The sequence below is a fragment of the Topomyia yanbarensis genome, chromosome 1 (assembly GCF_030247195.1).
Source record: "Topomyia yanbarensis strain Yona2022 chromosome 1, ASM3024719v1, whole genome shotgun sequence".
Lineage (NCBI taxonomy): Eukaryota > Metazoa > Arthropoda > Insecta > Diptera > Culicidae > Topomyia > Topomyia yanbarensis.
Genome location: NC_080670.1, coordinates 38,356,909 through 38,380,274, shown reverse-complemented (window position 1 = coordinate 38,380,274; position 23,366 = coordinate 38,356,909). Strand labels below are relative to the sequence as shown.

General features: G+C 39.9%; 1 protein-coding gene across 1 annotated transcript; it reads left to right on the top strand.

The window, feature by feature from the left end:
* The first annotated feature begins 1,660 nt into the window (after positions 1-1,660).
* On the top strand, positions 1,661-13,333 carry LOC131676290 (uncharacterized). Its single transcript, XM_058955410.1, has 2 exons — positions 1,661-2,060; positions 12,693-13,333. Exons 1-2 carry the CDS (start codon positions 1,661-1,663, stop codon positions 13,211-13,213), a joined length of 921 nt encoding a protein of 306 aa, XP_058811393.1. The 3' UTR covers positions 13,214-13,333.
* The last annotated feature ends 10,033 nt before the right edge of the window (positions 13,334-23,366 follow it).

Sequence of the window (23,366 nt, the reverse complement as noted above, 5' to 3'; positions counted from 1 at the left end):
TTCCGTTAGAACTGAGAAATATTCAACAGGAACCGAGCCACTCCCTGGTAGCATCATTTTAGGAACCGTGCTAAAGCCCCGGCAATATAACCCAAAGCAGAATTTTAGCAGCAATCGAGCAAAAATCTTACAAAATAATGACTACTTTTATGTAATTGTCTCATTCTCATCTAGTGAAAAGGGGTAAGTGAAATACAAAAATGTAAAACGTTCAATATATCCGTGCACGTAAATTAATTTTGGCAATTTAAGACTAGTTAGAAAGGTATTTGTATTAATTTTCTAATTAAATACACATAGCAAGACACAATTGTTTTGTTTGAAAGTTATATGTCCAAAAAACTTCGACAAAATCACCCATATATCAAAAGCTATGAAACATAAAATAAAACAAATTAATACCGTTGAATTGTCACGTAACCGATTGGTTACCGTTCTAACAACGTTTTTTTCAGTTTTGTCAACACCTACTAACACCTACTTGGATACTAATGGGTACTTTAATCTGAAACGTCAATGAGTCTGACATTAGCCTTTCTGAAGGGAAATTCAAGCTAAGTTATATATCTTGAGCCTATAAAATTCTACAGATCATAAAAAGTAGCGATGAATTTGGTATTGTTCCAATATTCAACTACATATTCAGCAGTTAAAGTAATATAAGGTGCATAATACCAGCCTTTTCACCTAATTCCAAATGCACTGGCGAACCAAACCCTTCCCACGATGAATCCGCTGCTGATACGGATGTGTTAAACTATTTCCCCGACAGTTATGTTCATGAATGCCTGAAATTATTTGAAATTTTAAACGATTTTAATGACCCTCCGGAAACGTGAACCCAGCACTAAAGGGAGGACTTCCGTATCTTACATAATGTACGCGCCAAATAAAGCACAAGGACTACACCGCCCCGTTCCACCCGTTCAAGCAAAGGTTGCAGTTGCAGTCGTAGGGAAAAACTTTCTTCAGAGAAAGTGATTCTCGTAAATGCGGTCGAAATTCTTTCGACCATAAGCGCATAACTATGCCGATGGGGTAGACCCTACCGTTACGGCCTACCGGCCGTACCGAGTCAACTCTGCGCACCCAGAATACTGATGAGCCTACAATAAATAAAGTGGAACATTTGCGCGCTCCCGCGTATGTATGACGGTGCGGGTGACGAAAAATCGAAAAAACTCTCCAACGCTCGTAACGTCGTTGGGGTACTCGGAGAACTACATCGCTGGACGGTAGTTAAATATTTGCTACGACAAATCCGGTCCACTCTCCGGGGTTCGATTGCAACAAAAACCTGACCAAAAACGGTTCCGCGCGCTTATTTGGTGTTACGCTTTTCGGCTGTCCGGTAGTGTCCCCAGACAAGGGAGCTGTTTTTGGACGAATTCGGTGTGAGTTTGCCCAGCTTACTGAGTGATCGCAGGCAGGTCCCGATCGCTAGGTCCGTACGGTGTGGAAAGTGTATTGGGAGCAGTGGTATAAAATACTCGCACAGTAGCAAATACACTATCATTAGCTTGCAGTCATTTGTTTAATCAACACGCATAGATTAAAATAAATTGAACGACACGTTGGTTGGTCAGGTCCTGCGGCACTTCCTGCGGTGCGAAAGTGAAAATTGGAAACAATACAATAACGAAGAAGAAGAATAACGACAATGAAATCCTCCACGTGCCTGCTGATGTTGGGTGCCGCCGCCCTGTTTGGCGCAGTGTCCTGTGCTTCGATCGCTTCCAATCTGGTTGAAGCGGCCACACCCAGGATCGCTACCAGCGAGCAGCTACTATCGGCGATTGTGAACGAATGTTTCGAGCAGGATTCGGTGCTCGGTTGCCTTAAGGGTAAAGTGCTCGTCTATCTGGACGGTGTGCTCGGTTTAAGTGAGGAGCAAGCCCGTGCCTTCGAGGAGCAGAACGTGGACAAGGTGATACTCGATCGGGTAGCACGGATTCTGGCCACCCACGAATTTAAACTGCAGCTGCCGGACGAGGCAGTTGTTAGCTATCGGGCCGATAAGGGCGTGAACTTGGACGTGCTGCCAGCCGGGCTCGGTGTCGGTGGGTATTAGAAGTGTGATTTAAGTGAAATATTTTTTGCCACTGCTTGGAAGTGTAGCTTTGAGTGGAGAAAGTTAGAAGGTTTTCGGGTGGAGTTGTACTAAGAACACTAAAACTAAGGAACGCATGAGGGTGGTCTGAGTTGCATGAGTGATAGATGATCCGATTGAGGGGAGTAGTTTTTATAAATCGGAATCGTTGGCAAATGGTTCGATTTGCATGAGGAAATAATTGAGGTTCAAGATAACATAGTTGGGTGAAGTGGAAACAAAACCGTATCATTCAAAAGTGATTTTACTGTTCGAAATGGTACGGAAACTATTAGCATCAATTAGTTGAAAAATGTTGATAAACGTTTATTTTTTTTTTGCGCAACTTAACTGGATTCCAAATGCTGAATATAACTAAGGCAGCCATAGTGAATGTAGATATTTTGCCAATTACAAATTGATGTAAATAGGACACAAATAAGTTAAGTTAAAGGTATATAATACAAAAATTTTCAGTCATGAGAATTTAAAGAATCGGGAAAAAAATTTATTCCAAAATATTGGATGAACATATTTGAAAAGTAAATCAACATCTCGTCTGAATCCAGAAACATGGGCAATTCAGACTACTATACACCAAAAACGTTGGCAATAAAAGTGAAGCTATTGAATCTTGACGAGTAACGTTTTTGTGGTTGAACCTTTGTGCTAGACCATTACTATTTTTGGTGGAGACGCGTGGTACTCGATACCATGAGACGAATTGCCATGATAAATCCTAGCAGAGACAGTTAAATGCAATTACATGAGTGTAAAGGGGGGAGTGAGTTGAGCTTAATTCGCTAAAAAAATACACATTTTGCCTTTCTCATATCAACAAAGGCATGCAATCACCCTAAAAATTATATTTTTTTAATTTGTTTTGGCAATTCATATTGAGCGACATTTTCTCATATTTGCACTGAGCGAATGACTGTGAATCCACGGATGTGCCTCGAAAAAGACATGTTTTGCGGTGTACATCTCACAACTGCAAATCTACTGAATCAATAAACCCAGGTAACTGCGTGATCTATTTGTATTTTTTAACGGCAAACATGTTTTTTTGTAAATATAATAGTAACTGATGTTATGTTCAAACGACTGAAATTTTGAGTTATTTGAAAACGGCTGTCTCAGTCTTTTAGAGCAAAACGATGGTTGTTTACTGGGCAGTAAACAATAGGGCATTGCAAAAATTTTTTTTGAATTCTCGAAGGCCCCCCCCCCTCTCATATTGTGACAAATGTCAAAGTAAGGTCAGATGCCAAATTTAACGTCATTTGGACAATTTTAGACCCCCGCCCACTTCGCTTGAAATTTTTTGAAATTGGTACTATGGGAAAATATGGAGGAAAAACACATTAAATGCTATAACTTTTGAAGTAGCAATCGGAAAATTACAATTTATACCTCTTTTGAAAGGAAATAATCTTAGTATTTAAATAAAGTTTTTCTGTTTCTAGGAAAATACAGGAAAGTGGGGTACTGGGTCATTTTGGACCAAAAATACCATATTTTTAATGATTTTTCTGCTCCGTGATGCAAATCATGCATATTTTGTAGTTTTTCTAATGTGAAAAAATCTCAGAAATCGATCGGAACCCTTTTGACCTTAGTCCGAATACGAAAAGTTGGGGTTATAGGGCTTTTTGTCATTCATATTAAATTTTATCATTTTCTCATGCATATATCTCTATTATTCTTCAATAAATTTTCATAAAATGTAACTTGTTGAGCGTGTAAAATTCTAAGGAATAAAACAAAAATAAAAACGTTAAAGGGTAAAATTCAGAAACATCAAACTTTTTGATATTTACTCTACAAATCTCATATTTTTCATTATTTGTCCTAATACCTCAACTTCCCCTATTTTTCCAGGAATGAAACTTTTCTCATGTGATCCCTAAGCATATTTTACACTAAAAGTAGTAATTTAAATAAGAATTTTGTTGTTAAATGGAGTTAATATGTGCGATTTTATGATAAAAATGTGAAATCGACATAATTTGATGTTCCTGAATTTTACCGGTAACGAATCTATTTTGGTTATAATCCTAAGAATTTTACACGTTCAACAAGGTATAGTTTATGAAAATTGAGTGAAGAATAATAGAGATATATTCACGAGAAAATAATGCAGTGGCGTAGTAAGAAAATTTTTGGGGGGGGATATGAAATTTTTTTATATATTTGAAAAAATGTTCAAAAATATTCTGAGCAGGAGAAAAAAATGTTCAAAAACCAACAACTCAGGGAACGGGTTTGGGTAGTCAAGGTAGGAAAGCTAGCTGTTGGTATAGAATAAATGCTCTTCCTCTACGAGGACAATCTGGGCGGCAAACTTCAGACTGTCTAATTTACTGAGCCCTTCAGTTCCCTTGTGCCATTCAGTACCACTTCCTCGTTGAGCTTTCGACTGATTCGCGAACTACTCGGTCTAGTTTTCGACGCTAGATTCTAGCCTACTCCGACGAAAAGTTCCCCGGCGAGAGAAGTTCGAGCCAACCAGCCAGGTGCTGCGGTCAGTTCGGCGATTCCGGTAGAGTAGGGCATCCGGTTTGCTGGATCCCCGGCGTGACTGGTGGTGTATCGTCGCGGTCCACGCGGTCTCGTTCCCGGCAGTGAATCTGACTGTAAGCTGACGGAGAGGTCCCAGACGAAAGAAGTTCTCCCGATACCGATTCTTATTTGGTTTCAGTATCACAACTTCTTGATCCCTTTGACTCCGTAACCGGTGCCATTTAGCACCGCAACTCCTTTAAGCCATTTAGTTCCCTTCTTGGGCCATTTAGCACTACTTCCTTGATGGTCCATTCAGTCCTCGACTTGTTCGCGAACAACTCGGTCTAGTCCCCGACGATGGACCTGACCTACTCCGACAGAGAATTCCCCGGCGAGAGAAGTTCTCCCGAGATCGAGCTAATCAGCTAGATGCCGAGGTCAGTTCGGCGATTCTGGTGAAGCAAGGTATCTGATGCACTGGTGCGCCGATGACCCGCGACTAGTGGTGTCTCGTCGCTGTCTACTCAGTCTTGTCCCCAGCGGTGAGTCTAGCTTACGCTAACGGAGAGTTCCCTGGCGAAAAAAGTTTTCCCAATATCGATTCTTCTTTAGTTTTCGCTATTTTTCTATCGGAACAACCGGTGGGGTGCCGTGGTCGGTCGGGCGAATCCGCATGGAGCGTGACGTCCGGTTCGCTGGCGTTTCGACGACTCATACTCGCTGCTCTGTTGCAGTCTATTCGACTAGTCCTCGGCGGTGGATCTAGCTTATACCTGCGGAGAGTTCCCTGGCGGTGATTGCTCTCCCGAAACCGTTGTTCGATGTCCATTCCGCTGTAAGACGGTGTCGATCTACATCAGCGGTTCTCAACCTTTTTCTTACCACGGACCCCTTAGATATCACACTGGGTTGCTGTGGACCCCCACAGATAAACATAAATTTTGTATGCTATCAATATGTTATTTTCAATTTGTTAGGAAACAAGATTTGAAATTCAATATGCACTCGGAAAATATATTTCTCTTCGCGGACTCCCAGCAATGACTTCGCGGCCCCCAAGGGGCCCGCGGACCCCAGGTTGAGAATCACTGATCTACATCATATCTCTGTTTACTGCGTTCCACGTCCCTACGTCGCTTGTAATTCTGTAGGCTACATTATCCGGGTTGATGTCCGGTCCTCCCGTTTTAAGTAGCTCCCTGCACGTCCCTTCAAACCTCGGACATTCAAAGACTCTGCTCGGACATTCAAAGACTTCAAACCTCGGACATTCAAAGACGCTCCGGTGTCTCCCCGACGTTCTCACACTCCCGGCACAGTGTTGACGTTGCGTACCCACACCGATGAAGATACTCCTTAAGCATCTGTGGCTCGGTAGGAGCTGTTTCAGGTGGAAGGTTATCTCTCCGTGCTTTCTATTGACCCACGTCGACAGGATTGGATGAGCCGGTTGGTCCACTTTCCTTTCTCCGTATTATCCCATTCCTGCTGCTACGTCACCATCGAATCGATTCTCATCATCTTCCTCACGTTTCTGACGTTTCATCGATTGTAGCACTTGATATCCTCCGTCAGGGTAATGCAGATGGGAATCATCTCGGCGTCAAGGCATACTGCCTCCGGTACGCAATCGCAACTCGTACGACCAGCAGTCGAAGAGTCCTGTTCAGCTTTTCGCGGTTTCACTTGGTTTTCAGCGCCGCACCCCAAGCAGGAGCCCCATATCGCAGTATCGATGACGAAACACTAGATAAAGACCCGACATTTCGCATGTGTAATCAACGTGGTTGTGTCAGCTCAATCAGTCGTCGATTATCACTCCCAATTGCTTCAGTGCACGCTTCGATGCATTCACATGCCCTTCGATGGTGATCTGTATCCGCTGAACCGCTTTGCAGTAGCTGTCCAACAACAAATCCGTCTTGTAGTGAGCTATTTGCAGCCTGACCCGTTCATCCAGCTCTCGATCGCATCTATTGTCTCCGTCACCGACACCTCCATTTCTTCAAGTGTCTCACCGTTATTGACACATCGTCCACGAAACCAACGATTTTCACTTTCCTGGGCAGCCGTTTCGTCCCCAAACCCCCCCCCCCCCCCGCCTCTACTACGCCACTGAAATAATGAAGTTTAATATGAATGACAAAAGGCCATATAACCCCAACTTCTCGTATTCGGACAAAGGTCAAAAAGGCTCCGATCGATTTTTGAGATTTTTTCACATTAGAAAAACTACAAAATATGTATGATTTGCATCACGGAGCAGAAAAATCATTAAAAATAGGGGATTTTGGGGCCAAAATGACCCAGTACCCCGCTTTCCCGTATTTTCCTAGAAACAAAAATATCTCCATTTAAATACTAAGATTATTTCCTTTCAAAAGAGGTATAAATTGTAATTTTCTGATTGCTACTTCAAAAGTTATAGCATTTAATGTATTTTTCCTCCATATTTTCCCATAGCACTAATTTCAAAAAATTTCAAGGGAAGTGGGCGGGGGTCTAAAATTGTCCAAATGATGTGAAATTTGGCATCTGAGCTTACTTTGACATTTGTCACAATATGGGAGGGGGGCCTTTGAGAATTCAAAAAAAATTTTTTTTGCAATGCCCTAGTAAACAACCATCGTTTTGCTCAAAAAGACTGAGACAGCCGTTTTCAAATAACTCAAAATATAATAGTAACAATAATAATATTGTAGAAATCGTCCGTGGTTACCTGGGGAATGATGTCAGGAATTGTTCAAAATTTTAAAACGCTTGGCGTAGTAATTTTTTATTATGATTAACACAGCATGTATTTAAGATGCCTTCGGAGATTCATTGTCATTCGTCCAATTTTGAAAATTTTTCATTGAAGTTTTGAGAAAAAGGAAAAATGCTGCATATTTAAAAAAAATTACTGAACAGACTAAAACTCTCTGAAATTTAAAGGAATCACTTACATTAATGCGAGACTCCCTTGCCAAAACTGCAAGTAATCTACCTCAAATTTCGGTCTACGTTGTTTGTGAATGGTCCCATAGCATCCTCCGGAAACTGCTAGGATTAGATAGCAGCCCCCGCAAGAAACTGGCTATGAATGGCAGCCCCACAAGCAGTTGACTTTGAATTGTAGTCCCAGCGATCAGCGAACAATTGGATTTAATAGAATTCACCGATATCTACTCGTTCAATTGGAAGAATCCACCGATATCAACTCGTTCTGAATAGCGCTGCCAGCGTTGAATAGCAGTTTCTATACAATCAGCATATAGTCATTGGCGGTAAAGAAGGGTACCCTTGAAGCTGTGGCAAAGATCGTGGAGTAAGAACAATTATCATCGAGAAGACAACCCCATTCCGTACCGTGAAGATTGAAGTCTCCTCGATGCTGGGAGAAGTTCCTCGATATCACAAACTGGCCGGTGCCCAGTATAGCCCAACCAGTCCTGTGTCGGAGATTCTTCGAGCTGTTCGGTAGTCCACGCATGACAAACTTGAATCGGTGACCACACCATCGATCTCAATGTTGCTTGCCTGCCACAATTACCGGTCGAAGTTTTTCGTCTCCTACAAAAAAAAGTCATTTACTTGCTTTAGACAGAATATCACAATATGGGGGCAAGCTGAACTCACACCCTTACAGATTTTTTCAGAGATTTTTCTAACCGGAAAAAAGAGGCGAATTTCTACAATAGAAACTTTTACAAAAATCACAATTCTAAGCTCGCCTGGGCGAACTTTTGAGATATCCGGTACGGCTGATAATTTCTTTCTTTGATCCGAAAGAAGATATTTCGTCCGACGGAGTTCAACAAAAATGGTTTGGCTATCGATGGCTATCGAATGGCTATCGATCTAATTAACTATCACGAAGAATGTGTAAAAACTTTTATCAGAAATAGATAATAAGAGCATCTTTGTTTCACTCGAATTTGCGAAAAGATGGGTGAGTAATGTTTGGACTTGGAATGGAAATTCCATTCTAATGATTTACACCGTAATCTACAATCCACCAACCAGGACACAGCTCCTAAAAACTGTCTAATCAGTATACTGGTCTTGATATGCACTTTCTCGAATAGATGCTCGCTCAGTCGTCTTCAAAACCTAGCGTCAACTGATTTCACGAATATACAGTACAAGATTTGCGACTGGAATTTACATGAAATGAGCGACTATCAAACACGAACATTTGAACATTGCCTACTGGTTGGATTGTCTTAAAATGTTACAGGGGCGCAAAACTGAGACTCAGTCAAGGGCGCTAGAAGACCACGCTACGGCCCTGTTGGTTTTGAATAGCAGACCTCATATGGAGCAGGTTTCGAATAGTGGTGCCCACAATCAGCTAGCTTTTGATAACAGCCTCAGATGACTTCGGGTGGTAGCTTCATAAACAGTTGGTTTTGAGTAGCAGCCTAACCCTCGTAAGCAATTGATTTTAAAGAGTCCCCCCAATCAGCTAATTTTGAACAACAGCCTTCTAGCATTCCCTAGTAACAACTGGGGTTTTTTGACACTTTTAAAGACCTTCTTAAAACTTAGAATGCACTTGTAGTGTACTATAAAACCAGAATTGCTACTTGGGTTGGATATTAGTCTTCGTAAGCAGCTGGCTTTTAATGGCAGCGCCACTATCCGTTGACTTTTAATCGTAAGGATTTGGCTTTGGTTGGCAGTCCCGCAAGTAGTTGGTTATGAACTTTGGAAAGCGGACCCAACAAGTAATCGGTTTTAGAGGTAGCGTAAAACTTAGTTAAGGGTTGAATAGCAGATTCCCAGGCTTTGAATATTACTCTCCGCAATCAGCTGGATTTTGAAAATAGCTCCTGCAGGAAGCCTCTCAACCCACAATCAGCAGGCTATGAACAGTAACACCCGCAAAGACCTAGCTTTGAACAGTAGTCTATCGACGCAGACTCCAAGAAACAAACATTGGGCTTCCCACTGAGAATAACAAGTAATTGAGCCTTCTTGCCCTTTGGTCGAACCAAGTACTCTACCACGCGAAGCTACCATCAACGCTCAAAAGATCGGTTGTCCTATACGGCCTTGAAACCTGGACTATACTGGAGTAAGACCAACGCCATGGGTGGTTTTTGGAAGAAAGATGTTGCGAACAATTTAGGTTGGGGCGCAGTTGTAAGAGGGAATATTGAAAAGAATTATGAACCACAGTTGCAGAAGTTGCCTGGATAACATCCCAATGTTCGAATAGCTAACATTGTGCGACTGTGGCTAGCTGTTTCTGTTGTCTGAAAGACTGCCTATATAATGGTTCTGAAAAGTAGTCAGGCAGTTGCAAGGAGAAGAGGTGCGCAGCGGACAAGGTGTATCGGCCAAGCTGAAGGGGACCTGAAGAGCCCCGTACGCTACGTGATTGACAGAAAACAGCCATGGACCATGGACAAGATTTCTGGACAGCTCTCGCAAGCAACTGGTTTTAAATTAAAACTGTCAAAAGCAATACGGATCTTTAACTTGAAAAAAAAATGTCGCTGTTTTTCATTTGTACTGATAGCGGATGTCCAAAAGAGTACATCCATATTGTTTTTAAACCAGAATTATTATTTTTAGATTTTTAAACTTAAAAATACCAAATTTAATTCGACTAACAAACTGACAGTTGTACTACTAAATGACGTATCTGCAAACATGTCCATTCGCCTTATCGTTAACCGGGACAGCACCCCATACAGCATGATCTGGTACTTTTGCAATCCGCTAGCAGCTTGCAGTCCCAAGTTTAATCTGCCAACTATAGTAGATCTGATGACGCAACCTATACAATCGTATTCTCAAGTCAAGTACGTCTCAAGGGTTTGGATGTGTTGTTGTCCTAAAAGGAAACGAACCAAAAAATGTTTTTTTCAATAGTTTCGGACTTAAATAAAAAGTGGATTGAGATATTAAATCACAATAATAACACAGAGAACAGACATATAAGCTAGAACAAACTTTCCCGAAAAACCTGTGTAAACATTTAAATGAAAATACGTTGAAAATCACCATCGCATGCAGGTTCGCATGCGTGAGTCACCATTGTATAAAAGTTTGCATACAAGTACCGTATAGATTGCTGGCCGATCGAAGCGCCGACCAGCGGCAAGTTGCTACTTGCTGTTGTCATTTCAAAACGACAGTTTAATTTTTTACACAAGTTGAAAATTTTACTTGTGTGTCAGTTCTCAGTGGTAATAATCTGCATCAGAAAATGCCCTACACACTTAATTTGAATTACTGGGCTCAGTAAAATTTTGCTGGGGTTTTGAACAACAAACCGTTCGGTAATCAATCCAGTAAAACAATTCGGTTACCGAACTCTCCGCAATCCGTTCTATCCAAACGTCAAAAAATACTGGTCAGTCAGCAGTTTCCTCTGAAGATGGCGACTTGACAGATGGTTTGCTGTACCTGTTTTGTAAGTTTTTGACGAGGTTCGGTAATGTTGGTACAATTTTGCCGAACAATCAGTCAGTATTTTACAGGATAATGTTTATGTACCGAAAAAACCGTAGTGCTGATAAATTCAGTGAAAAATATTGCGGGTTTCAGCAAGTTAATCGAAAAATTACTGAAAATCGCTAAAAAATTAAAACTTTACCGCAATTTTTTAAACAATTTGCTGACAGCTCCGTAAAAATATTACTTTACAGTGCAAGAAATTACTGAACAAGGGCTGGTTTAGTGTGTTAACCGCATACCCCTAAAGATCCCTATTGGATGTGAATTGCACTACCGCAAGAAGCTGGCTGGAGAAAGTCTCTTATTTTCTCTGCTCTTCAATTTAAAAGCTGTTTTTACAAATGATATTGCATTTGTCTTTTCCGTGAAATTACAACAATTTTCCGGTGAAAGCATCTTTTCTTCCAATAAATCCACTTCTAACAATATTGTTTGACACTTTCTTTCCTTTGATTAATATGAAATTTGAACACCTCAAAAATTACATAGAAACCGTATGTTAGAAAACTAAATAAACTACTCGATGAAAATGCTATCAAGGTAGTAGTGCCTGGATGTAGCGAGACCAAACCCAGTATCTATTCTTGGATCCAACTCCGTAGTACTGATGGTAGCTCTGCTGAGTCAGTGGAATTACATTAAGTAAGCACCATTTAAACATACCGCGTTTTATTCTAAGTATTAGTGACGATTGCCATGTTGATAAATCTTTGAGAGCGGCAGATTTAGAGCACATTCGGAAAATCATTACTGAGATAAATTAATAGTGAGAAAGAGAAGGAGAGCGAGGAAGAATTGAACAACCAGAAGAAATTTTCTCACAAGCATTCTTTTTTTTTATTTAAAGAAATGTGACAATTGGCAATCTGCAAACAACCACATTCAAATTGATTAGCTTGCAAATGCAAAATCATTAATACGTTCATAGAATTTTACTTGTCTGTAAATCAGGGACTATCTTTCGGTTAATGGTTCAATGGTAAAAAAGCACAAAAACCGATACACGTCTGCTAACAAATGATACAAACTTGACACACTATGTTCCTAAAGAGCGACGATTTATTGGTGAATTTATTGAAGCTAAAAATAAAATTTAATAGGCCTCCTGTTTGTCACCAAATAGTTTTTCCCATCAGATCACCAGTTGAATAGATTTTGAACTCCTTCTAAAAATTATTTAAACGCACGAGCTTTCAATATGCACTGACCACCAGACGCACTCTTCTACTATATACCTCTGATCAAGTCAGAACTATAACAGACTAAAGCAATTAAGAAATAGTCGCTTCAACCGGATATGAGAGTTAAACACTGTTACTTTCATTATTGCCCCGGTGATCGTTTATCTGTTTGTCGTCGGCTGGTCGAAATTAGTGGGGTACTAAAGTAAAGGGGGACTAAACTTCGGTTACCTTTATACAGTTCCATCATATACGAATTTCTACATTACTACAGCTCGATTGCATCGTTTGAATCACGCTACTCACAAGTTCAGCCTGCTTATACCACACTAATCAACAGGCCCCTTCTCTGCTCAAGCCGGACTTCCACTACCTAATCGCATCAAACAAATACATAACAAATAGAAAACTAACTTACTAAACCAACTCTTCCCCAAACCGCACGCGCCCATCCCTTCGCCACGCAGAATCCCGTGGTCACTTACTGAAGAAGAAACTCCTGCTTCCAGTTCTGCTGCTGCTTAAGCTGAAAATGAAAGCACTGATGCCGATCGTCGTCGCCCTGATCGGACTGAAAGCCATGAAGGCGCTGATCCTGTCCAAGCTGGCCATCACCCTGGTGCTCGGTTTCCTCATTGCCCAACTGGTCAAGAAATCCGGTCTCGGCATGCCAATGATGTCAATGATGCCAATGATGCCACCGGCTGCCGAATATGGTGCCCCAGCTCCAGCTACCACCGAGCCACCGTCCAGCTACAACCCATCTTCCTGGGAGCCACAGTCCGGGGGACCGTACTCCCGCGTTTGGGAACCATCGACCTCGTCTTCCTCGCACAACCTGGCCTACAGCTCCTACTACCCAAGCTCCAGCGGATCGTCGTATAGTTCAACGGCGTACAACTCCGGATCTTCCGTCTCTAGCTCTGGTTCGTCGCCGTCGTCATCGTCATCATCGTCATCATCATCGAGCTCCGCTCATGCATACTAGGGAACCAAAGTAAACCAAAAAATAAATAAATTGTGCCGGGACACCACAATCCGCGGGTAACGCAAATGTACAGAACGGAATGTCTTCAAACCAAAAAGCAACTTTCTCGTCGAAGACGAATCGAAACCACAGAATGCCAGACTGGTTAACCTTTCAGATTGGGTGAACCAATCGAACCAAAGGAATGACCACGCGCTGTTAGACGAATTTCGTACCAATTGTTAACTGTTAATTATTTATTTGCTTTCGCCGCTTCTATTTATTGTCTTTTCGAAAGGATGTATTTAATAAACGAATTATTTTGAATGCTCTTTTACTGTCATACTGAAAGAAATCTACGGAATCTTAGATGATGTGTGCATCAACTGCATTGGAAAGGATTATTCAATCCTAAAAACTTGAGATTGCTTGTTCCAATTCGTCGATCGAAAAAAAAACCGAAAGAACGCAGGAAGAGTACGAGCGTTTTGCTAAAGGTTAAAATATAATTTTAAACACTCCCTTAGATTACCAACCAATACTAACAAAACGCTCCCTTTCATTCATTGCGCCCAATAGATCTGAGTTTGAAGAAGGCCCTTCCAAGGCGCAAAAATTTAAATCAGCAATTGTCAAAATACTTCCCAAATAAAATGCTCTGCTCGTTTTGAAACATCAATAATGACACCTAAAAGAGTAACTTATATTTTACCAACGTGCGAGCAACGGCTTATTGTACCCTGCCTTCTAGATTTAAAATTATATTGCATACGCACTTATTAATAAATAAATCGACAAACGCTATTCTAAAACTGCCATTTCTGATGTATAGATGTCGTTCACCAATCCAAATGAGCCGGTGCGTTATGCAACAAGCCTAGCGTGGAATGTGGTATGAAATAATTTCTCGTTCATCGGTGTGGAATCGTGTAAAAACGGATACTTGCTCTATTATTTGAGCTGCCTTTAAGTAGCGGTGTTTGTTATTTACATTCTATCTCATCTGTTGAATACTTCTTGATGCTACACCTAAGTATATTTTTCCTGTGATTATCCCCCCGCGGAAGTCGTTTTGTGCGCTGAGTGTATATATCGTTTTAAAATCGTAGCGAAATCGTCTTAAAGTTAAACGGTCGCCTAAATGTAGATAAGGCTGCTACTTCCGGAGTGTTAGAAGCGTTTGCATAGCATTGTTTCCTTAAATGTGTCAAAAATGCCCAATCAAATCAATTGGAAATTTCGACTCACTGTAATATTCGATTCCGGCTCACAATATCGAATAAAGATCCTGTTGGGTTGAGGGTGCTTGACTGCGTCCATGCGTATGTTAAAATAAAAAAAAAATTTGATTTGATAATAATATTCACCTAATTTGGCAAAGGACTCTAGATAACGATGCCAACTCATTTGGCCTAATGGCACCGAAATAATACGTAAACCAGTCGCCGAGTCGTAACCATAGTGTACAAATATACAAATAGAGCGAATTTTTTCTGATATCTGAATGATTGAATGTTTCAGTACGATCGTGGCACTCAAGAAATATTGGAATACAGTGAAGAAAAGATTTTGTCTGCGTCGCATGAAAAGCCCACCAAACAGGAACTCTAGCAGACGAACCAAGTCAAATTCGGATTTATTCTTGAGCATATTTTACGTGTCATAAATCTTTATATGCAAAAAATTATAAAAAAATATAATTTTTTCATAATTAGATGTTTTCAAGGCGTATGCGGGACACGCTCAGGAAACCTTTTAAAGAAGTGTTTTTCCCAAAGATTTACACAACTTGTAGAAGACTGAGAAACCTTTCGTAATGGTTTATGACCTGGCTCATACTAGAAATCGAAAAAATAACAATCAAAATAATTTGGTTCAATTAGCACCTACCTCACGTAGTTCGTAGATTGGGCTGCACAACTCGAAACTTTTATGGGTGTCCTGCATAAAATGAATGTACAATATAGACATTTTTGAATAAGAATCAACATTTTGGTAAATATGGAACACTTTCCGGGACGTTTTACCATGCGGGACAAGAGCTTGAAACCAGGAACTGTCCAGCCTTAATCCGGGACCATTTCATCGGTTTAATTTTAGTCAAGTTTGGTCGCGTTTTCGAGAGCGACTAGAGAAATTTCGTGAATAGCGCACTCAATGTTGACCTCTAGCTCATCACATGTTTGCTGTTGGTCGGTGTTGACGATAAACTTGACGTACACGCAGAATTTTATGTATGCATCGATAGCATACTTTTCTATCTGCCTCTCGTTTCTTCTGCTGTAAATTTTATGCATTGGACATATTCGGTCTATCCACTCATTGAATGCTTACTAGAAGTATATGTATGAAAATGCATAAAAATCACAGCAGAAGAAAAGAGAGAGGGAATAAAAAGTATGCTAACTATGCATATTTTTATTTCTCAGTGTAGTACCGCGTAATCATGACGTAGTAGACGTCGCAAGAACGAGGCAGCGAACCGACATTACCGCGGGTCGATACAATTCGTCTATCGAATTATTTAAAATATTTAAAAAACGTGTTTAAACATTTGAATTAATATACGATAAACACTAGCGCCGCCAAACCAACTTATCCCAACTGAATGGATTCAGTATGGAATCTTGCTCAAAGAAAACAACCGATTCCGACTCTATCGGTTCTTACATTTGAGCTGGAATTCATACTGGAAGTCCGAACCTTTGACTGGTTAGAGGAATAAACGCTGTCAACTCAGCTACAAAAAAAACATAACGACAGTAGCGCTCCTGGTTTGGATATCCCAACTACCTTCGAAACCGTTAGAGATATTTACACAAGTTGAATGCTGAAGATGGACGTCTTTTCTCTGTGATCGTGTTCAATAAATCGATTGTTGCAACGCCCGCATCGCTTATTACCGATCTTGTTTGGCGAAAAACATCTATAAAATCTTGAGGAACAATATTTGGAAGCAACCATCCCTTCACAATGTCTCGATATTCCTCCAGCATCATTTATGTAGACAACTGAGCCCCACATACCATTCGCATACAAGCCGCATAACACAGTCACTGTGCTAGCATGCAATGGGGTCTCGTGGATTTGTTCTGTATGCTCCTCGCAATAATTAGTCAGTTTTGTTTGTTTACACCCCCATTAAAGATGCTGAATCCGCCTGTCAAAAGCACTCAATCTAAAAAAAATCAGAGGGGTGTCACTTCTGTCATCAGCTATGGAGATATACAGACTTTGACAGTAGTCAACATATGATGGGCCGCCGCTTCTAGGCCCATGTCGCCCGTGCAATAGCACTGGCTAGGACAAAATGGCTGCCTAGCAGGAGGCTGGAAAAAATCGCATCGAATCCTTCTCAAACGAGAGCCATAGAGAGGACATGTAAACAAACGATAAAATCCTTGTCCAAAGCGATCGTTAATACCCATTTAACCAATCAAGATATGCTTTGGCAGCAACCTGTGAAAAATTTGCTTGACCGAACGGTCAATTTTGATTCAAAATTTCAAAATTTGGAAACGCTTTTCATTTGGATTTTTTTGCATGATGAAACTGCAAGGAAAACTGAAGTAATTAAAAAACGAACATCCCACTTGAAAAAAAAGATGATAAAACCTTTTACTAAGTAATCAGAAAGGGTTATGAGGCTTTGTCTAGGGACTAAAGAAGAACATGTTAACAGCTTCAGTTCATTAAAAAAAAGAAAGAAAATGATGCGCGATTTTGTCAATGTCCACAGCCTTCAATGACAGCCTTCATCGAGCGGCTTATAAATCGGGTCTTCACTGTAAAGGTATACTAAATCATTTGTCGTCATACACAGGCGCACTTCCAACTATGCGATAGTTATGATTTTTCAAAAAGTATCAATGTACATATCTCTCTACATATTCTGTGTTTGCGTTTGGTACAGATTTATAATTGAATTTCTAAATAGAGTAAGTGATCATGATAGAGACATATTTAAATCAGTTAAATGTATTACTATGAAGTAGATTTTTACTAGCTGCAGGCATCCGAACATCGTGCTTCCAAATCGACCATGTCTTGATAAACGGGCGACATTTCTCCGATGTCATTGAAGTCAGAACGTTTCGAGGACCAAACGTAGCCTCTTACCAATCATCTGATGGGGTATAAAATTAGCGCAAGACTTCCCAGCATTGCCAGTTCCAGGTTAGAGAGAACCATGAGATTGAACAAACAGCGACGTGAATTTCAAAGCAACGTGCAATACAGTTAAATGAAGCAAAAAGGCATAAAAGGCTGGAATATGACTTTCCGACAAAACTGATTACGCTGATCTGTACGACGATGGATGGATCCAAATCAAGCACCAGAGAAGCCAGAAAGTGTTTGTAAAAAAAAGAAACATTAAATGCTCCTTGGTACCTGTATTCTTTTGGCAATTCTGGTTGTGACGACAAAAGTATGAATTGTCGTTGATGATTCAATATTTTCTTTAATAGTTGATCGATTGCTGGTTGGACTGGACAAAAATCCTTGTGCACAGAGCTGATACGGTGCCGTGTGATTGTAAGAGTGATCTGCGGTGCTATGTTCTAGGGTCCTGTAAGACGAAATAGAACAGTCTAGCTTTAGGTTTGTTCCAGTATACGGAAGTCACTCTGGAGTAAACAGGAGCAAAAAATACACAAACCTTTTATCACCATCCGAAACTCCTCCAAAAATCACCCTTAACGCTTCGTCTCCGTATTGTAGCATGAACCTGCGGATCGCACTATCCGACCAAATTGTGCAGTCGAACCATCTCGAAGCCACTTGCACTGAGCCTGGGATTGTTCGCAACTTGCAACCGGGTGGCCAAGATATGGTATTTTGTCCTGAAAAGACTTATGTTAAGTATTTCGTGTAAAGTGATTCCTTTAACAAAGTTAGTTGGCCGCCCTTTTTATACTCAGCAAAACAGTGTAATTTAAGTTTTCATTACGCCAAAATTTTCGGTTTAATTAGTATTAGTGTTTGAGACTCAGTAACAGAAACTCAACAACAAGTTAGCAAAATTCAAGATATCGTTTATATGTTTATTTGTTTTGATAAGAATCGCTTTCTTCGATCCAGATAGGGAGTCATTTTTCTGTTGACTGGCGCCACTGATACGGTCTGAGACCGACGGGGGAAAATCCTAAAAAGAACATCCACCAACGTGTGAACCATCCCATATCACATGTCAGTACATCGGTCCTCTAAATTTCCACCAGGTCAGCTTTTTTCGTCTCGCGTGGTGACATCGAATCAAGGCCCGTTGCAAAATAATTAGCATGAATCAAACACACTGACTACACTGTTTTTGCCCACCGAGAGGATCCTATTTCACTACTCCCATGGCCCCGTGGGGCCACTGGGGCGAGTAGCGGCGTAGAAACTGGTGCCGCGCTGGTTTGCAATCGTTCGACCGAGCTTTCCCGGAATTCCGTTCGACCACGTCAAATATTGCTGCTGTTAGGCAACCGCGAACGCAATGTAAAAATAAAAGTGCATCAATCGAATTCGTTGTAAATAAAGTAACCTCTGAGAACCTGCAGCGCGGTGCACACAAATCAATCAAGTTCAAAGTACCCGCCAATTTTACGAGGAAACCCGGGAGTCAATGTTTGTTATTTGAGCCCCCTCCGGGGGCTAATCGCGTATAGGGACCTACAAACACTACACATGCGCATCGCGCACACGATGCAGTTGCATTTCGGCGAAAACAAAGCAACAAACTACCTATCGCCTACATTCATCCCGACACCGGCAGCCGCGCGGCGCTGCTGGTAAATATGCAGCGCGTGGCGGTTTGCTCACGGCCTGGGACCAATCCAGCTGCGTTCGGTTGTTTTGAACCGGATTAGCGTGAAATTCGGGAAAAGTGCAATCCCCGCCGTCAGCGGTTTGGGTGTCATTAACTTGATCGGTGACATAACGAGGGAGAAATTGCGCCGATGGTTGCACAGTCGGTTGCAAATTGTTTCTCACGCTTCTTTCGCTTGTGAGATCTTGATGGACCTAGGTAATGCATTTCCTCTTTTTCGATTTTTCAACCTTGTTGAGGTGCCTTGATCTGCATCAAATGATGCTTGTTGTTGTTATTTTTATCATCTCTTGCCATCAGCCTAGCAGGTTAAAATAATGTCAATCTTGAAGAAAATAATGACTTTTGCATTGAATTTTTCAATTCTTCTGAGTATTCAGGTGGAGTCTTAGGCACGAGTCAACTGTCAATAAAGAGTGCTGCTGTATCATAATTAGGGTTGTAATACCGGTACCGAAAATCCCGGGAATACCGACCCATTTTTGGTACCGTAATACCGGTACTGAACAAAAGCCAGTACCGGTATTTTCGGTACTATACAATTTTTCATGACAAATATATTAACTCTGCAGGGGGATCTGTTTCAAAATATCGGTCTGCAAGATAACGTTTAATTATATTAATTTGCCTTCTAGATAAATTCTAGATTCTAGATAAAGCCTTGAGAGCTTTGTGTGGGAATGAGGTGGGGCCATCATCAAAATAATTCTAGAAGTTAAAGTTTTATTAGCAACATTCCGATTGGTTTCCATTATTTACTGGGTGGCGCGTGACAAGACTATGGTCTAAGTCATGTCTATATTTGGTTTGCTCTTAAACCTTTATCTATAAAAGAACGAACAGCGTTTAGACTTGGTGAACTGCTTCAAATGGGGCGATTTGTAATTATTGGTGATCGGAAAATTCAGCAAAACTCCATAGTTTACAGGAAAGCAAGGAGCCTTGATATGCATTAGAGAATAGTGGGCAAACGACATAAAGGTCGGAACCAATTTTCAGAAAAGCAAGAGCGGAAATGCGATTAACCTGCTCGGATTTACTACCATTCTCGCTTTGATTTACTGTTGTTAATAGGGTTTCATACATTTACCATCTGTTCAAATCGACGAAAGTCGCACTACTTAGCAGTTATTGATTTCAAAGTGGCCTAGATTCTGAAATAAAAGAAGGTACCCTATATGAAAAATATCTTCTGTGAAATAAGTCTTGCCATTCCGAAGCAATTAAAAATAATAAACATGTTTTTGATCAGCGCAAATCAATAAGAACATCAGTTTGAGCATTCAATTTCAGTTTGAAGCTTTTTTCGAATTTTTTAAAAAAATATTCGAGTACTTTACCGGTACTACCGGTACTGAGGGCTTCAGTACCGTCGTACCGGTTCTCGCCAAAAAGGGTCGGTACTGCGAACCCTAATCATAATCGGCCTAGCAGAATGTATCGACTCGTAAATTCAGTACTTGGTAGGTACTTGAATTGGTAATGATTGAGGTCAGCGTGGAAATTCGCTGCAGTTTACCTGCTTTTCGACTGTAATTTGTAATGATAAATATTTATTTTCATTAAATCTCTCAAAAAATCAAACTTTCAAAGTGTTATTGAACTGATTATTACTTCACTTAAAACTACAGAAAATTAAAGGCTTAAATTGAACAGAATCCGTTTCACTTCATGTGTTGCATTTTAAGTTAAATTTTTAAAGGTATTTTACAATCAGGAACAACTCACGCTCCATAACAAATGCCTACTATGTATTATTCTATTCTATTCTATTCTATTCTATTCTACGCTAACCCTTACACAGCCAGTATTGAAAAGCATCCTGGAAAACACTGCAGTTATTCTGTAGTTTTTTCTTTATTAATATTTGAAGCATATTTTCGTATGTCGCAAATTTTGATACGGCCAGGCCTACTGTGCAGAGATGGGTTTGAAGATGTTTCAAAATTAGACGGCAATTAAATAATTCATTTAATGAATTAATGAATTAATGACCTATTGTGATTCTTAAAGGAGGAAGCAACGAAGACAACCGTACCGGCCGTTTCATTTTAAAGGGGTTGTAATAAATCGTTGGGAATGACTAGGTTAAAAGGTTAATGTCACTCCTTTGATCCTTTGGGATGGGACAGAGGTATTTACACCTTGCCCTGACTCATAAGCCTAGGTTAAAGCGCATTTACTCGCTCTCAAACCCAAAAACAATTATATATATATATATATATATATATATATATATATATATATATATATATATATATATATATATATATATATATATATATATATATATATATATATATATATATATATATATATATATATATATATATATATATATATATATATATATATATATATATATATATATATATATATATATATATATATATATATATATATATATATATATATATATATATATATATATATATATATATATATATATATATATATATATATATATATATATATATATATATATATATATATATATATATATATATATATATATATATATATATATATATATATATATATATATATAAAGTACGTTCATTCCGCTAAGACCTCCGTTCGCGTATAGATTGGGATAGCACAAACAAATGTTGGTAAACGGGATCGATGTTATTTCTTTTGACTCGTATGTCATTTTCGTTTTTGACAGTGCTTAACACAGTTGTCATCGGAAATTCACTCATTCAAACCTGGATGTAATCAGTCTACTGCTGTTTTGCACTACACCGGTATAACACTAGGTAAAAACAAAAATGCCATTACTAGAAGCGGTCGGATGAGCTAATGTCCGGTTCACCAAACAACTGTCATTTCCAATGCACAAAAATGCTTCTTTGTAACCAAAGCCAAGGCCTGGAAATGTTATCCCGAAGCGGAACAACCCTGACGAAACACAATGGAACGACAATGAAACTCTTGCAGAAATCGATTTCATAGAAATCTCGGGACTAAATTCTGCAAGGCCTCGTAGCTGAGGATGTGCGCCAGTTGATGAGCGGCATCTGCAGAAAAGTAAGACCACCTATTACCTTTGTTTCATCCTTATAAAATTTTTCGATTAAATGAGTGGTTAGAAATAAACGGAAAAGTATCCTACAAGGATAACATGAAACGCTCTCACCAGTATGCTGCTCTGAATTTATTTATCTCGTTTTCTAAAAACTGACGGCCGTCGTATTGCTTCCACAATTAACATGGGTTCTTCATTACCACTTCATTGCTTCATGTTGGCTAAAGGCTAATCCTATGGACGGAGTTACACAATGGCCCCATTCCGTCCTCCATAGTCTGATCCCGCAGATGGAAACCGCTTCGCACTTCATTGATGCATCCTCCTTTTAAAACGGGTCCTGCATAGAGCTTCCATCCCGGGAATTTATTTCCCGGGATTCCCGATTCCCGGGCAATTATGTTTTCTCATTCCCGGGTTTCGGGAATTCCGGGAAAAAAGATTTTTGATTTCTTCCTTAGGCTTAGGTTCTGCGAAAGAAATTCTGTAGGAAATTTCTTTACCGACAAATAATTGGAGTGAGCAGTGAATGCAGATTGTGCTTTTCCAACTGATTCGCAGAACAATGGAATATGTATCTTTTGGCTAGGCTGATATGTTTTTGTGATTTTTTTAGGTATATAGTCCAAGCCTTACTCAAAACACTGCGGAAAATGTTGATATTTTCAAGCAAAAATGGATTAATTTGCCGGCCGTTGTACCGAAGCTTTTCCTTTCGTTAGTGATGCGCACGATATCTCTGCAACCGATAAGCTGATTGATCAGATTTTTTAACAGTTTTTTTAAAAGTTTATTTTAATAATTAGATCGTGAATGAAAGGGCTTGCAATCAAATTAGTAATTGAAATAGCTGTAATTTCTTAAAAAATCGATGAGTGTTTGTTTCAAAACGTGGGATGGTTTGTAATAATATTATGCTTAACGCAAACAATATTTAAAATAAGAAATGTTAAAGGAATATTTGGTCGGTTCATCGAATGCATATTTCGTCTAATTTGATATACCGTAACTGTAATATCTGTACATTTTTGGATGCATGAAAAGAAATACATAACGCTGTAGTTGTCCAATATCATGCGCATCCAAACCCTTTGAATGTCGCTTTCAAGGATGCAGGCAGGATTTTTGAAGGGATAAGATCAAACAATCCAGATACTCGCCCGTAACAGGAAATTGATGACAAACTTCATCCATCGCTGCACAGTTCGTTCAGGGCCTTGCCACTGATCTTTTTTTGTTTGATTCATTTTGGATTCGACAATAAGTAACTCACGGTCCCTTGAAATGTCAAAACGCGGTCACACATTTCTCATCGCTAATGCAAATGTCAA

Excerpts from the sequence above, each read along its gene's own strand:
- LOC131676290 (XM_058955410.1), top strand. The coding sequence starts at position 1,661 with ATGAAATCCTCCACGTGCCTGCTGATGTTGGGTGCCGCCGCCCTGTTT. Across the intron at positions 2,061-12,692 it reads GCCAGCCGGGCTCGGTGTCG|AATCCCGTGGTCACTTACTG; the intron begins GTGGGTATTAGA and ends TTCGCCACGCAG.